This window comes from Pongo abelii, chromosome 3, assembly GCF_028885655.2.
Source record: "Pongo abelii isolate AG06213 chromosome 3, NHGRI_mPonAbe1-v2.0_pri, whole genome shotgun sequence".
Classification (NCBI taxonomy): domain Eukaryota; kingdom Metazoa; phylum Chordata; class Mammalia; order Primates; family Hominidae; genus Pongo; species Pongo abelii.
In genome coordinates, this window is record NC_071988.2 from 21,839,936 (window position 1) to 21,855,347 (window position 15,412).

General features: G+C 38.8%; 1 protein-coding gene across 1 annotated transcript in view; it reads left to right on the plus strand.

Moving 5' to 3' along the window:
- Positions 1-15,412, plus strand: part of GBA3 (glucosidase, beta, acid 3 (cytosolic)) — a 125,985-nt gene that overhangs the window by 37,095 nt on the left and 73,478 nt on the right. The window contains exon 2 of the mRNA NM_001131233.1: positions 5,473-5,700. Within this exon, the coding sequence (NP_001124705.1) occupies positions 5,473-5,700 (228 nt within the window). The remainder of the gene's footprint in view (positions 1-5,472; positions 5,701-15,412) is intronic.

Below are 15,412 nucleotides of genomic sequence, written 5' to 3' on the forward strand. Positions count from 1 at the left end.
ATATTTCATGTCACAGAACTATACACTTAAAAATGGTTACGATGGTAAATTTGATGTTATTTTACCACAATTAGAACAATATTTTTGTTACTTCAAGATACACGTTAAAATGATTACAGATTGAATGAGGAAGCTTGGGTGGATTCAGACAAAAAAGATTGGCAAAATGTTGAAAACTGCTGCAGAGGAGTGACAAGTACATGGGTTTCATGCTATTCTACTTTTTATGACTGTTGAAAGTCCCATGATAATTTATTTTTTTAAATAAAACCTACGTAATGGTTACTTTTATGTGTCAACTTTACTGAGCTATGAGATGCCCACATAGCTAGTAAAATATTATTTCTAAGTGTGTCTGTGAGGGTGTTTCTGAAATAGATTAGCATTGGAATTGGTAGACTGAGTGGAGAAGATTACTCTCATCAGTGTGGGTGGGCATCATCTAATCAGTTGGTTTGAATAGAACAAAAAGCAAAGAAGGGAAAATTTGCTCTGAGCTGGATATTTATTTCTTGCCCTCATACATTGGCACTCCTGATTCTCGGACTTTCAGACTTAGATTCAGTTATACCACCAGCTTAACAGCTTTCCTGGTTCTCCAGAATGCAGATAGAAGACTGTGGGACTTCTTGGTTTCCAAAATTGAGTGAGCCAATTACTATAATAAAACTATATATCTCTACCTTATTGGTTTTGCTTTTCTGGAGAACCCAGACTAATACAACATACTAGATATTCTATTTGTATCATCTTCTCGAGGAAATAGCTCTCATAGCCTGTCGCCTGCTCAAACAGACTGGACACTCCCTGTGTCTACTGCATAGCTATCATCCTGGAAGTTTCCCTTTGCCTTTATACTCCTGCATGAGTTTGCCAGGACTGCCAAAACAAAATACCTTTTGTCTGTATTCACACATTCCTGATCTCTCTCTCTCTTTTTATAAGGACACTAGATGTTTTGGATTAGACCCTCACCCTTATAACCTCATTTAACAATCATTACCTCCTTCAAGACCCTATCTCCAAATCCAGTTACATTGGGGTTTAGAGCTTTAATATATAAATTTTGAGGGGCCACAATTTAGTCCATATCTAATATGGTTTGACTGTGTCCCCACCCAAATCTCATCTTGAACTCTAGTTCCCATAATCCCCACGTGTCATTGGAGGGACTTAGTGGGAGGTAATTGAAACACAGGGGCGGTTACCTCCATGATGTTCTCATGATAATGAGTGAGTTCATCTGGCTTTACTCTGCACTTCTCCTTGATGCTGTCATGTGAAGAAAGGCATGTTGGCTTCCCCTTCTGCCATGATTGTGAATTTACTGAAGCCTCCCCAGCCCTGAGGGATTGTGAGTCAATTAAACCTCTTTCCTTTATAAATTACCCAGTCTCTCAGGTATATCTTTATTAGCAACATGAGAACAGAGTAATACAATATCACTCAGTGATTTTGTCAATTTCTTCTTCTGAATTTCTTTTTTCCTGGATCCTATATCTTTATCTTTCTTGATTACATCATTGTTTTAGTAAAATTTATCCTCCAGTAATATCCAGAGAGGAAATTTTTGAGAGCTCATATATCTGAAAATATCTTTTTCCCATTCTCACACTTAATGGTTTGATGGCTGAATTGTGGTTACAAATATTGAGGAGTAATTACCCCTCTCCACCCAAGTTTGAATCAAGCTAATTTTTTTGTTCTCTCTTTCTGCAGTTTGGGTTTGTCTCCAGTTTTTTCTTGCATAGGACATGAAGTCCTTGCATACCAGCTTTTTGTGACCATCTGTATTTATACTTTTCATCTTTGATGCATCTTAGACTTTGTCTGCTTTCTCCCTTGTTCCACAAGTCATTAAAATGAAAGCTCGGATGGTCTGAACTTAGCAGACACTCCCAGTACAAAAGCCTGCATCACTACTCACTTAGGCGTCTGAATTACCCCTCCCCCTTTGTTTTTGGGTCACCTAACCTCCTGCTAGAGTAACAGTGTATTAAAAAGTGTATTTCCTATATGTAATCCAACAATCATAATTGTCTGGAGGATGGCTCTAAGTATGCAGTCACCTGGAAACAGTAGTCTTATTCATCATAAAGGACATCATGCTTTTAGAATGTGGGCATAATTGCAATGGGAGAAAATTTCTAATGGACAAATGAGTTATTAATATCATTCATATAGTGAGATTTACATTAAAACTACTAACAAATATTGGCCTTTATATGATTTTTATCCAATTTCAGTTATAATTGTTAGTTATCAATTTGAAGATTAGTTTTTTTAGAAACAATGTTGTTTAGTTCTGCTTTGTCTAGCTAGTACATGTGGAGAATGAGGGACTCCACCTCAGTACATGTTCCTGCTAAGTGACATTGACCTGTTAAAATTGTCAAAACTTGTTTTAGTTATGTTACTTGTACTGCTTTCCAAAATGTATAGATTATGTTTTGCACTTCTTAGTTTTGATAAATGAAGTAGTTTGATCATCAGTTGACTTTTTCTTCATCACTCTGCGTAATTATTACTAAGAGCAACATGGTCCAATGGCAGAATCTTAGACTTCTAAGATCTGAATACAAATTTTAGCACTGTTACTTCCTAATGGTGTGATCTTATTCAAGTTACTTGTAAGTGATGTGGTGAAGCCAGCTTGTGCTGACTCATGAGAGCCTACTGAGTTTGTGTGAGCTGATTCTTTAACACAGACTTTATTAAAAATTACTTATATAAGCTTATAGGTAAATAATGTATATCAAAAACAAAGTAAATACTTATAATCATTACTTAACTAATTACCAAATTTCATTGTTTCTATGGCCTTGAGGTAATTTAGATCTCTTGTATCTGAATAGGAGAAACACTGTAATATGGTGTGCTGCTACTGCTCATCTTTTCCCAGCTCTGCCTTCACTGATACCATGGTTGCAGAAATTGGCTGATGCTAGAAGTCATTATTTGATTTATTGTTTTGCTAGTTGTCTAGACCTTAGAAAGTGATAGGAAACATGTTAATAGTACGGATTCAACTTAAAAGTGTGTCATGTCTGTGGCTGTGGTGTTGTGAGTAGCGCCAAAAATTGAGGAGACAGTTACCAGTGTTTGAAAACTGTTACCTGATTCAACAAAGAAGTAGCTCATGTCAGTGGTAAAAAGTGAAGTTCTGGTACATCTTTTGTCTTCTTTTCCTTCTACCTGTGAATATAAGGACAAATATTAACCAAAAGTCATATGATAACTACATGCATTTGTCAAATTACAACTGTAGGTTGGCTACTGATATGGTTTGGCTCTATGGTGCCCCCCACCCTGCCCCAAATCACATCTTGAATTGTAATCCGCATGTGTTGAGGGAAGGTCCTGTAATCCCCACACATCAAGGGAGGGAGGTGATTGGATCATGGGGGTGGTTTCCCCCATTGCTCTCATGATAGTGAATGAGTTCTCATGAAATCTGATGGGTTTATAAGTGTTTGAAAGGAAGCACTCCTCCTTTACTACTTCTCTCTTTTTTGCCACCTTGTGAAGACAGTACCTGTTTCCTCTTCCCCCATGATTATAAATTTCCTGAGGCCTCCCCAGCCATGCAGAACTGTGAGTCAGTTAAACCTCCTTTGTTTATAAATTACCCAGTCTCAGGTAGTATCTTTATAGCAGTGTGAGAACAGAGTAATACAGCTACCAATATGACTTTGCCAAAAATCTAAAAGAGCATCCTATGAGAATCAGTTGGTTATATGGAGTTCACAGAAAAGGGCATTGCATAGTTTATTATTTGTAAATTGTGTATTATGCATACTTTATATCAGCAAAATTGATAATAAACATATATACATATAGGTCTATACTTATTTTTTAACATATAGCCAGTTAAATATATACCAATACACCATTGCTTAAGCTGAGATTAAGCTTTTTCATTTATTAAATCAATCATTCAAAACTATGAGCATCATACTTCAAAAATTTTAGTTTTGTGTTTGTTCCTATTTCATTCTATGAATACCACTCTTCTTTTATCCCTATTCCTCTAAACCCCGTGTGTAGACATAACTTGAGAGTCATTGGAATGTGTAAAACTGTTTGCTTCTATAATTGCATGGCTCCAAAGTAAAATACTTTTGAATATTCATAGCTTTTTTGTATAGATATTTAGTATTCTACCTCGATATCAATGACCACTTTTGCTTTTGTCAGAGCTCCTTCTTTTAGCAGCCTCTTCTGTATCCTCTTGGCGCCGTCCATGACTTCTTATCACTCCTGCTGTCCTGAGGTTGGAACTGGAGACTATACCTAATCCTTTTAGATCTGTGCACAAAATATGAGTATGTAGATGTTCAATGAGGTCATTGTTTTCATCTATTTTACTCTAGCTGTGACCTCTTTTCTTACCTAATAATTATAAGATATTACATATTAGGCTTATAAAAAGGGATTGCGAAAAATGTAATAAACAGTCCCTCATATACCTTCTACCTTGTTTAATGTGTGAAACATAAGAGATGCATTTGAAGGCCCTGTAGACCCCTCCCTGGTTCCACTTCCTTCTCTTTTCCTCAAAGGTAATCACTCACCTGAATTGATCATTCCCAGGCATGTGATACTTCTACCTCACATGTATATGCTCAGAACATACGTGGATTGTCATACATATTTTTAAATATATAAAATATGATAAACATACTGGGTATATTCTTTTATTAAATTAATGGACTTTATATTTTAGATCAGTTGTAGGCTTACAGGAAAATTGAGCAGAAAGAGACCTCCTCTGACTCCAGCCCACACTTGGATAAATGCCCTTCCCTGGTTTCTGAAAAAGAAAGGGCCTTTATGTAAATTCCCCAAAACATGAGACACAGCGTAGTTCACTCTGGTATCCCCTGGACTTGTTATCCTGCTTGACACATAACATTTGTTGACTCAAGAGCAGTATGAATGAATGAATTTCAGATAGCAATATCATATAAACAATGGTGGAAACCAGGGCTCCCTCCCCTCCAGAGATGGACTGGAGCAGCACAGCCTCCATTGTCAGAGAATAGGAGAATAGGGTTTAAATGTCAAGGGCCACACATAAAGTCCCAAGATCCTGTCATGCATAAGGACAAGGCGTGTCAGTCATGGCCAGGGGGGAATGTTTGCAAGGAGGAGATGTTTTCAACTCAGATATTCATAAACCAGGGCCTGCCTCTGTTTACCAGCTGGGAGATCTTCAGATAATGAACCATGAAAGCCTGCTATGCAGCGGCGCTGTGCAATAATTTTTCATTTGCCACCAGTTAGCTTCAGGGATCAAGGACAGCTAAACACATAACCCGCTCATGCATGTTATTTTAAAGGCATATTTTAAAGTTATAAATATGGTACATTGAGTTAATGAGGTATGTTCTTTTGGTGACAAATATTTACATTCCACATATGCCTCTTGATGTCAAGAGTGTAACTGTTTCATTTTCTTCTTTTTCTCAGGAGGCTGGGATGCAGATGGAAAAGGCCCTTGTGTCTGGGACACATTTACTCATCAGGGAGGAGAGAGAGTTTTCAAGAACCAGACTGGCGATGTAGCTTGTGGCAGCTACACTCTGTGGGAGGAAGATTTGAAATGTATCAAACAGCTTGGATTGACTCATTACCGCTTCTCTCTTTCCTGGTCACGTCTGTTACCTGATGGGACGACAGGTTTCATCAACCAGAAAGGCAAGTGTTTCTTAAAAATAGAAGGTTGCAGCTTTAATTCAAGGTTATTGCTGCAGTCTGGCATAATTAATCCAGTATGCTATTCTGCAATGTAGCTTTCAAATTGCAAGTTTTTAGAGTGATTATGGGATAAATTTTTTGAAGTGGGTTTGCATTAGTTTTCACAGTAATATTTTGGTTTTCTTTGACTGTTGATATCTTTTCTGGGGGTGGCGAGTGGGAGGGAGGTTAGAATAAGTGTTTTATTATGTAACATGAGTGTTAATCTGAAGGTAAATTAAAAAAATTTGTATTAAACTATTTTCAGTTGTGTAACCCTGTGATGAGTTATGAAAAGTCCTGAAGAACTTGAGATGATTCTAAGCACTTCAATTAGGGCTGAATTAGTGGAGCTAATTAACTAGCATGGGGTTAACACCAAGGCCCCTGGAGTTCACTTACTGAAGATTAAGTCCAGCTACATCACTTACTATCTGTATAAACATCTCTTGGGCATCTCTCAGTGCCTCAGTTTCCCCATGAATAGAAAAGAATGCTGTAATAGTGACTAATTCAGAGAGTTGTTGGAAGGTTAAATGAAATAATCTTTGTAAAGTGCTTAACACAGTAGCTAACATTTCAAAAGCATTTAGTAAGTGTTAGCTATTCTTCTTATTATGCCTTGTAAGTAAAAGGACCAGTCATTGCTCTATTGAATGCCTGTTATTTGTGAGGCATTTTCACCCATTTTTTTAATTCTCACCAACAGTAGGGAAGGCATAGTGATCATATTTTAGAGAGGTGTATGTCCAAATCCACATATTTGGCAAATGGCCTATCTGTTATTTAAACCTAAGGTCTAGCTAGCTCCTTCTACAAAACATGGTTGGAAAACTGTGACCTGAAGGTCAAATGTGGCCTGTCACCTGTTTTTGTAAATAAAGTTTGATTGAAACATAGCCATGCTTGTTCATTACGCATCATCTACAGTTACTTTTCCACTTTAATGGCAGAATAGAGTAGTTAGGGCAGAGACCATATGGCCTGCAAAGCCTCAAATATTTGCTATCTGGTCCTTTACAGGAAAAGTTTGCCAACCCTTGCACTACAGCATATGGTTTCTTAATGAAGACACTTTATTACTACTTTATCTTAGAAAAGATTTTACACCATCCATGGTGCTGGGACTAGGTGAAGCAACGAGGTGCCTAGGGCATAAAATTTAAGGAGAGCCTCTTAAATTTAAGGAGAGGCCTCACTTGCATGACCTAAGAGAACACCTACTTGCCTCGCCATACTTCCCACCCCAAGAACCTTTGTTAATACAAAGGCATTATTCATGAGTAACTTATGTGATTCCCTATATAGAACAACCCTTGATGACAATTCCTAGATGGGCTTGTGCACTTGAAAAGAAAAGCTCATTTTATTTAAGGTGGGATAATCTTCACATCATGAAATAGATTGCAGCTCATGAACTCACATGTAGTATCAGCCTTAGAGTAGCTTCCCCAAAATAGGGACAGTTTAGGATCATCAGGCTCCTTCCCTGATTCTAAAGACATTGGCCCATGACCAGTTGCTGCTGATTAGATGTCTACTTTCTTGCCATCTCTGACTAGTTTTATGTTGAACGGAAGGTAATTTGTTGTTCAGTTTAAAAGCGAACTTATTATCTTCAATCTTCCTAATCCAACATCCGTATTCTCCCTTCTTTCTGGCACTACCATACTCCAAAGTCTAAAAAACAAAAGTAACCTTTGAATCCTTTCTTTTTCTTTTCTTCCTCCATCTAATGGGTTGCTGAATATGGTCCATTCTAATTATGACTTTTTAACTTATCTTCTAATCTTTCTTTTTGCCCCTGCCCTAGTTTAGGTATTTGTCATTCTTACAAGGACTTCTTGATATATCCTTGATGAATCTATCTGTTCTCACCTTCTGTCTATCCTTTACTTTCTATAAGATGCCATCATAGCAATTTTCCTAAAGCTTGACCCAAATCATATTGGTTTGGATCATCTCCTGCTAAAAATGAAGCAAGATGTGCGGTGGCTCATGCCTATAATCCCAGCACTTTGGAAGGCTGAGGCAGGTGGATCACCTGAGGTCAGGAGTTTGAGACCAGCCTGACCAACATGGAGAAACCCTGTCTCTACTAAAATACAAAATTAGCTGGTTGTGGTGGTGCATGTCCGTAATCCCAGCTACTTGGGAGGCTGAGGCAGTAGAATCGCTTGAACCCAGAAGGCGGATGTTGCCATGAACCAAGATTGCATCATTGCACTCCAGCCTGGGCAACAAGAGCGAAATTTTGTCTCAGATAATAATAATAATAATAATAATTTTAGTCACCCAAAGCCTCAATATACAGTCCATACTCCTTCATATATCATTCCAGGCTCTATTTGACTTAGACTTAATCACCTCCAAAAACTTTGCAGTTTTGGAGGTGATTACCCCATGCGTATGATCACGCAATATCCCAAACACACATTGGTACAGGTCTATAATCTTTTATCTGTAAGTATAAGTAACCCACTACTTATTAAACATACCATGCAGTTTTCCACCTTGTAGGAATTTGCTTAAGCTTTTTATTCTGCCTAGAATGGGCTTTCATTAACCCCAACTATACCTGCTGAAGGCCTGTCCTGCTGTTCAGGGGTAGCACAATTGCCCTCTTCTTTACGGTATTTCTCTATTCTAAGCCAGAAAAAAAAATCTCTCTTTTTTTTATTCTCATGGCACTTTGCAAACCTCTTAAGATATTTCTCACATTCTTCATTGTTAACTGTTACTATAGCCCATGTTAGACTATGGGTGCCTTAAGTTTAATTCAATTCAACCAAAGTGTGCTGAATGTTTATTGTGTCAGGGACTGTGCTAAGTACTCATGACATTCATATTAGAGAATCCCTGGAATTGTTTACAGTGTAATGGGTAGATAATTCTGCCTTGTTACCCTTGTAGTATAGTCCGGCACCATCCATGGAAGGGATTCAGTAGAAATTATTGAATTCAATTGAATTAGGTCAATAACAGTCATAAAAATAACTCTAAGTGTAGTAATGCTTGCCTTTCATTGAGCATATAATACACAGAGCTCACCATGCAAACATTGCACATATTTTTGTTGATTTAATGTTCATAACAGTCCTATGAATGAGGGACATCTCTAAACAGAAGGAATAATGCTAACATGGGAAATAAGGTTAGGCATAAATTTGCCAAGATGACAAATTTAGTTAGGTTCAACCTAGGCTTGTCTGACATAAAAAATCTTGCATCTAGTCTAGAGCTCAGTCAGTCTGGCCAAACCACTTGAATTCTCTGTGCTACATTTCCCTGTTGGTTAAATGAAGTAGAGGCCTCATGGTACTAAAACTCCTTGCATTCATTCTAGGAGTTTAGAGTTTTTACTGAGCTTCCATTTGGGTGGTAAACAACAACAACAACAAAAACCAAAAACCTACCAACTTGTAGTATTGGTCCACAATGCCATATCTGAAGTTCTAAAATCCAAAAGGCTCTTTTTACTAAATCTTTCTAAAATTAAATTGGCAGCAAAAGCTAACTTGAATTGTTGTGAATATTTATTCTGTTTGGTGAGAATATTTATTTATTTTACTACAGACATATTAAGAGATATTGACTCAGATTCACTGAGAGTGTTAATATATGGTATATGCTCTGTGTTTCCTTTCTAAAACTCAAACATTCTGAACTCATATGCCCCTAAGATTTTCAGATACAAGATTATGTACCTGTACCAGTATGTCAACATATAAAGCTTTGAAAACCAACTTGAGATACTCAGAAGTTTGTAGAGACACATTGTAGATCAGAATCCAAGAGCCGGGAAACCGAAACCACTGGATAGTGGAGGTGGCGGTACCGGAGTCATGGAAACCACCTGAATATTGTGGAGAAATTGCTCATGCAGATCTCACGTGGGGATCACGTGCCCGTAGCACTGAGCTTTTTGTGTTTGGCCTCAGCTTTGGTAAAACCGTAGCTGATTAATATTGCAGACTTTGCTTTGAACAAGAGGGCACTGGAGGTGCATCCAGGAGGTGGAATTTCAATAAGCAGTTGTTCATTCTTGTGCAGTGATCTGTTGAAGCAGTTGGAATGGTTTTAACTTGGAAAGGCCATCTCTTTTTTCCCATTTAAATATTTTCTCAAAAAGCATGCAAAGAATTAGAAAATCCCTGTCACTGTTCTTCCCAAGGAACCCCCTTTTTGTGTTTGGCTATCCATTTCAAAGCTTGATTATAGGACATTTGGGAACTTGTAAAATTCTGTGTCCCCAAACTAGAAGAATGTTTTTATGAAGTGGAATTGTTACAGACTGTCTCTTTCAAATGTCAGATTTTCAAGGTTTAACAAGAAAAGATTGAGTTGGCAACTGAAATCACATATTCCTGTATTTCTCAACTGTTCAAGTACACGTTCTTATCTGCCACAAATGTAAATTTCAGGCGATTAGTGGGAAGCCCAAGTATTGCAAATAAAAAAAGGGGGAATATTTGTGCAGAATTTAGTGCTCACTTTAAGGTTTAAAATATGAGTTCTCTTAGTAGGAATGGTTTACATAAATTAAGTAAACAAGCATTAATCTTGTATTCTATGTGGGGCACTATAATAGACTGAAAATGGCCCTCCAAATGTGTTCATGTTCTGATTCTTAGGAATTGTGAGTATATTAGCTTGCATGGTAAAACGAACTTTACAGATGAAATTAAGGGAAGGATTTTGAGAGGAAGAGATTGTCCTGGACTATCTGTGTGGTCGCAGTATAATTACATGGGTCCTTAAAAGAGAGAGGTAGAAAGATCAGAGTCAGAGAGAAGAGGTAAAAGAGATAAAAGCAGAGGTGAAAGAGAAGAGGTGAGGATGAAGATGGGAGAAGAAGCCATGAGGGAAGGAATGCAGGTGGCCTCTACCACCTGGAAAAGGTAGAAAGATGAATTCCACCTGAGAGCCTCCAGAAGGACTATAACCTTGCTGACGTCTTGACTTTAGCCCAATAAACACTGTTTTGGACCTCTGGCCCCCAGAACTGTAACATAGTGCATTTGTCTTGGTCCTGCCACTAAGTTTGTGGTAATTTGTATTAGCAGCAATAGGAAACTAATACAGGCAGTGTGGCAAGAGAACACAGGAGCAGTTAAAGAAATTGATGGGAGGTGGGGGATCACGAGGTCAGGAGATCAAGACCCTCCTGGCCAACATGGTGAAACCCCATCTCTACTAAAAATACAAAAATTAGCTGGGTGTGGTGGCACATGCCTGTAATCCCAGCTACTCGGGAGGCTGAGGCAGGAGAATCGCTTGAACCAGGGAGTCAGAAATTGCAGTGAGCTGAGATCGCACTCCAGCCTGGGTGACAGAGCGAGATTCTGCTAAAAAAAAAAAAAAGAAAAGAAAAGAAACTGATGGTGTGAATGGTGTGAATCTAGAAAAGTGTGAACCAAAGAAAGGTGTAAACTTGATGCATGGTAGGCATGAGATCAAAGTGAATTCTATGTTACTTTTTTTGTTGAAAGAGGATTCTTGATCATTTTTTTTTTTTTTTTAATTTGAGACATCATCTTTGCAAGTTCCAGCCACGCCCTCTTCTAGGGGAATTCCCCTATATCTTTGTTTTATATAATCCTGCTTGACTCCAGGTCACAGCTGACAGGACAAAGGAAAGACATTTTTTCCTGGATTTATAATGAGCTGTGACCTCATGGAAAAATACGAGCTTGCTCCATTGTTTTCCTCTCTCAAGGATGTTTGGAATTGAGGTACTGAGAGGCTGAGTTGGTTGGTGGTTGGCACTGGGGCTCAGAAGTAGCTTTGGCAGGTGGGACAGCCATTTTGAGACCATGACAGATTGAGTGTGTAAAGAAAACTGGTTCTTTCTTAAGTATATATTTTTCGATTTTGTCTCTGCTGCTTGACTCAGAAGGGAAAGCTGTTTCTGAAAGAAGAAATGGAGGAGACGTGTTGAGAGAAGCTGGGATGGAAGAGATCAGTTTTCCCTGAGAAGCAAAGATTTTCTCAGCTCCCAACTTCAATTCTTTTGACTTCCACTTGCCGTTATTTTCTGTCATTGAGTCCCTGATCTATTTCTGTCATTTAAAATAATGTCCACTGCATCTATATCTACGACCCAACTGCCCCCAATGCCACCTTTGTATTTGAGTTCATCTGGGTTGGTTGGTTTTACTTATATCCAAAAGACCTCTACCTCAAATATGTTTCATATTTTCTAAGATCAAATAAGCAGAAATGAGCTTAATTAGAGAAGATAATATTAACTATGAAAGAAATCTATAGAAGTTTTAACCCTTAAAATAATCAATTCTGTCCTAAATACCCAGAAGCAGAATGGGATCCAAATGACCTCTCAAAGTTTCAAAATCCCTAGATTGGTAACAGGCGATCATTTAAAAAATACACATTTATTCAGATAATTTGTTTATCAGTGACTTACACCATTCTGAAAAACAAAGTTAAATAACCCTTTGACAGATTTATTCTCATTCAATACTCACATGTTCCTAAGGTGGCAGTATTAACATTGCCATTTTACAGATGAGGATACTGAGGTGTAGAGAGACCAAGTGATTTGTCCAAGATCCTTTGACTGAGTTTTCTGGGTCTGGGGCTCTCCTCTTAAAAATCCCACTCTGGCCGGGCGCGGTGGCTCAAGCCTGTAATCCCAGCACTTTGGGAGGCTGAGGTGGGTGGATCACGAGGTCAGGAGATCGAGACCATCCTGGCTAACACAGTGAAACCCTGTCTCTACTAAAACTACAAAAAATTAGCCGGGCGTGGTGGCGGGCGTCTGTAGTCCCAGCTATTCGGGAGGCTGAGTCAGTAGAATGGCGTGAACCCGGGAGGAAGAGCTCGCAGTGAGCCAAGATCACGCCACTGCACTCCAGCCTGGGCAACAGAGCGAGACTCCATCTCAAAAAAAAAAAAAAAAAAAAAAAAATCCCGCTCCACTTCATGGAAAAGTTTCATTACAATATTGAATAAACTGTATGATCAAGAAGTGAAGTGCTTAATTCTGGGATAGTGAATATTAATTATGCAATGCTCTGTTGCTCTGCTGTGCTGATGAGTGAGAAAAAAATTTTCTTAAAATTTACTTATCTTCATTTCAACAGACGGTTATCATGTGGTTTGAATTACATTGATTGGCCATCGTTAATGACTTCTCCACAAAGAGGGAAAAAGGAATTTGATATTGTGATCAGGTCCGAAGTAGGTGACCATGAAGGCTGGTAAAATAGAGTCACATGTTTCTGGCTCAGGAACATTAGTAAACATGAGAAGTGGGATGTCATAGTGAGAACAGCTCAGTCTTTGTAGTGAGACAGACTGGGATTAAATGTGGCCCATGCCATTTGTCAACACTGAGACTCTGAATCTCAGTTTTCTCATTTTTAAATGGGAATAGAAACACCCATCTCTAGAGCTTAGCGCTTGGATTTGGCAAAATGCATGACATCTGGTACATATAGTACGAGTTCAATAAATGAAAGCTAATATTATTTTCATGTTCAAAGTCAATGGAAAGAGTTGGCTATGAAAACCCTCACACATACCAATACCCAGATTATTTTATCATATTATCTTTAGATATCTCATTCACAAATATAGAAATGTGGGTTTACAGGGGCCCAGGGGTGGGATGGTGAAATACTGTCTTTGAGAGAAAAAAGGAAAGTTTATAAAATTTCATGAGTATATTAGTTTTACTGCTACTGTAACAAATTATCACATATTAGCTGCTTAAAACAACAAAAATTTGTTACCTTAGAGTTCTGTAGGTCAGAAGTCTGACATGGGTGTCTGTGAGGCTGAAATCAAGATACCTGCAGGGCTGTGTCTCTTTCTGAGGGATCTTTGGAAGAGTCTGTCTCTTGGTGCATTCAGGTTGTTGGCAGAATTCAGTTCCTTGTGATTGTAGAACTGAGGTCTTTATTATCTTGCTGGCTATCAGCTGAGGACTGTTCTCAGCTTTGAGAAGCCATCTGCGTTCCTTGGCTCATGGTCGGTGTCCTTCCTCCATTTTCTTTCTTTTGAGATGGAATCTCACTGTGTTGCCCAGGCTGGAGTGCAGTGGTGCGATCTCGGCTCACTGCAAGCTCCGCTTCCCGGCTTCACGCCATTCTCCTGCCTCAGCCTCCTGAGCAGCTGGGACTATAGGCGCGCACCACTACACCCAGCTAATTTTTGTATTTTTTTAGAGATGGGGTTTCACCATGTTGATCAGGCTTGTCTCAAACTCCTGACCTCGTGATCCGCACAACTTTGCCTCCCAAAGTGCTGGGATTACAAGCATGAGCCACTGCGCCCGGCCCCCTTCCTCCATTTTTAAAGCCAGCAATAGTGGGTTGAGTTTCTCTCAAGCTGCCACTTCTCCTCCTCTTCTTCCGTTGTTGCATCTCTCTGACCCACTCTTCTGTCTTACTCTTCCACTTCTAAAAACTCATGTAGTTATATTGGATCCACCTGGACACTCTAGGGAACTCTTCCCGATTCAAGGTCCATACCTTAATTGCATCTGCCAAGTCCCTTTTTCCATTAAAGGTAACATGTTCACCCGTTTCATGGATTAGAGAATGGACATCTCTGAGGGGAGGATGAGTTATTCTGCTGCCAAGTGAGAAATAGCACAGAAGTGTGTCTTCCAAATATGGAGTTGTTATGCATGATTCACAGTACATTCCAGTTTGCAAAATAAATGAGCTGGTGTCAAAAATACCCACTTACCCAGACAGAGAGAAAACACATGATTGTGCATAATTTGGCTTCTGCTTACCTTGCTCATCTCTCACCATTCTATTCCTCTTTTGACACACTCTCCTTATACTGAACTTTTTATTCCCAGAAAGTGAGTGAATATACAAACACTGGCCAGGTCATATCTGATAATAAAACTCCGACTGACAAAGGAAACCCAGGAAGCCAAACCTTAGCCTCTGCAGCAGTCAGCCCAGAATAGTCACAGTGTGGTCAACTGATACCTTCTCTATTTTCTAACCCCTGCTCCCTGCTTCCAACTCAGGCGCAACCTGAGAAAACCAAATGTGCTCCCCAAACTAATCAGAAAGGATGCCCTGCTTCTAGTTAGCTCTCCAATAGCTTCCCAAGGCCAACAGCCTTTAATCAGGGCACACCCAAGAGTTCTCTTTTTTCCACTCTAAAGCTTTTCCTCTGTCCTGACTGTATTTAAATACCTGCCAAATGCAAGTATTTGGTGGCTGACTCTCTTGCTATAGCAAACTCTGAGTAAATAGTCTGTTTTTCTCGTTTGAGTGGCCTTTATTTTAACATTTCCTTTGTGTATTGTTTTTGTTTCCTCTTTTTCTCTTCCTTGATCACATTTTTCTCCTTACCTTAAGTGATTAACTTGTATTCATATTTTAAATATCAGCTTAGATGTCACTAATAACAATAATAATTACTATTTCGGTGATAGCTAACCTGTACTGAGCCCTTACCATATGCCAAGAACTGTTCTAAACATGTTTAATTTATCAACTCATTAAACTCTCACAACAATTAATTGAAGATTTCTCTTATTATCCACATTTCTCATACAGGAAAAGATAATTCAGAGAGATTAAGGATCTTGCCCAAGGTTGCAGAGCTAGTAGGTGAAAGACTTAGGACAGAATTTAGATGGTCTGGCACCATAATTCACTCTTGAAACAATTACGCTACA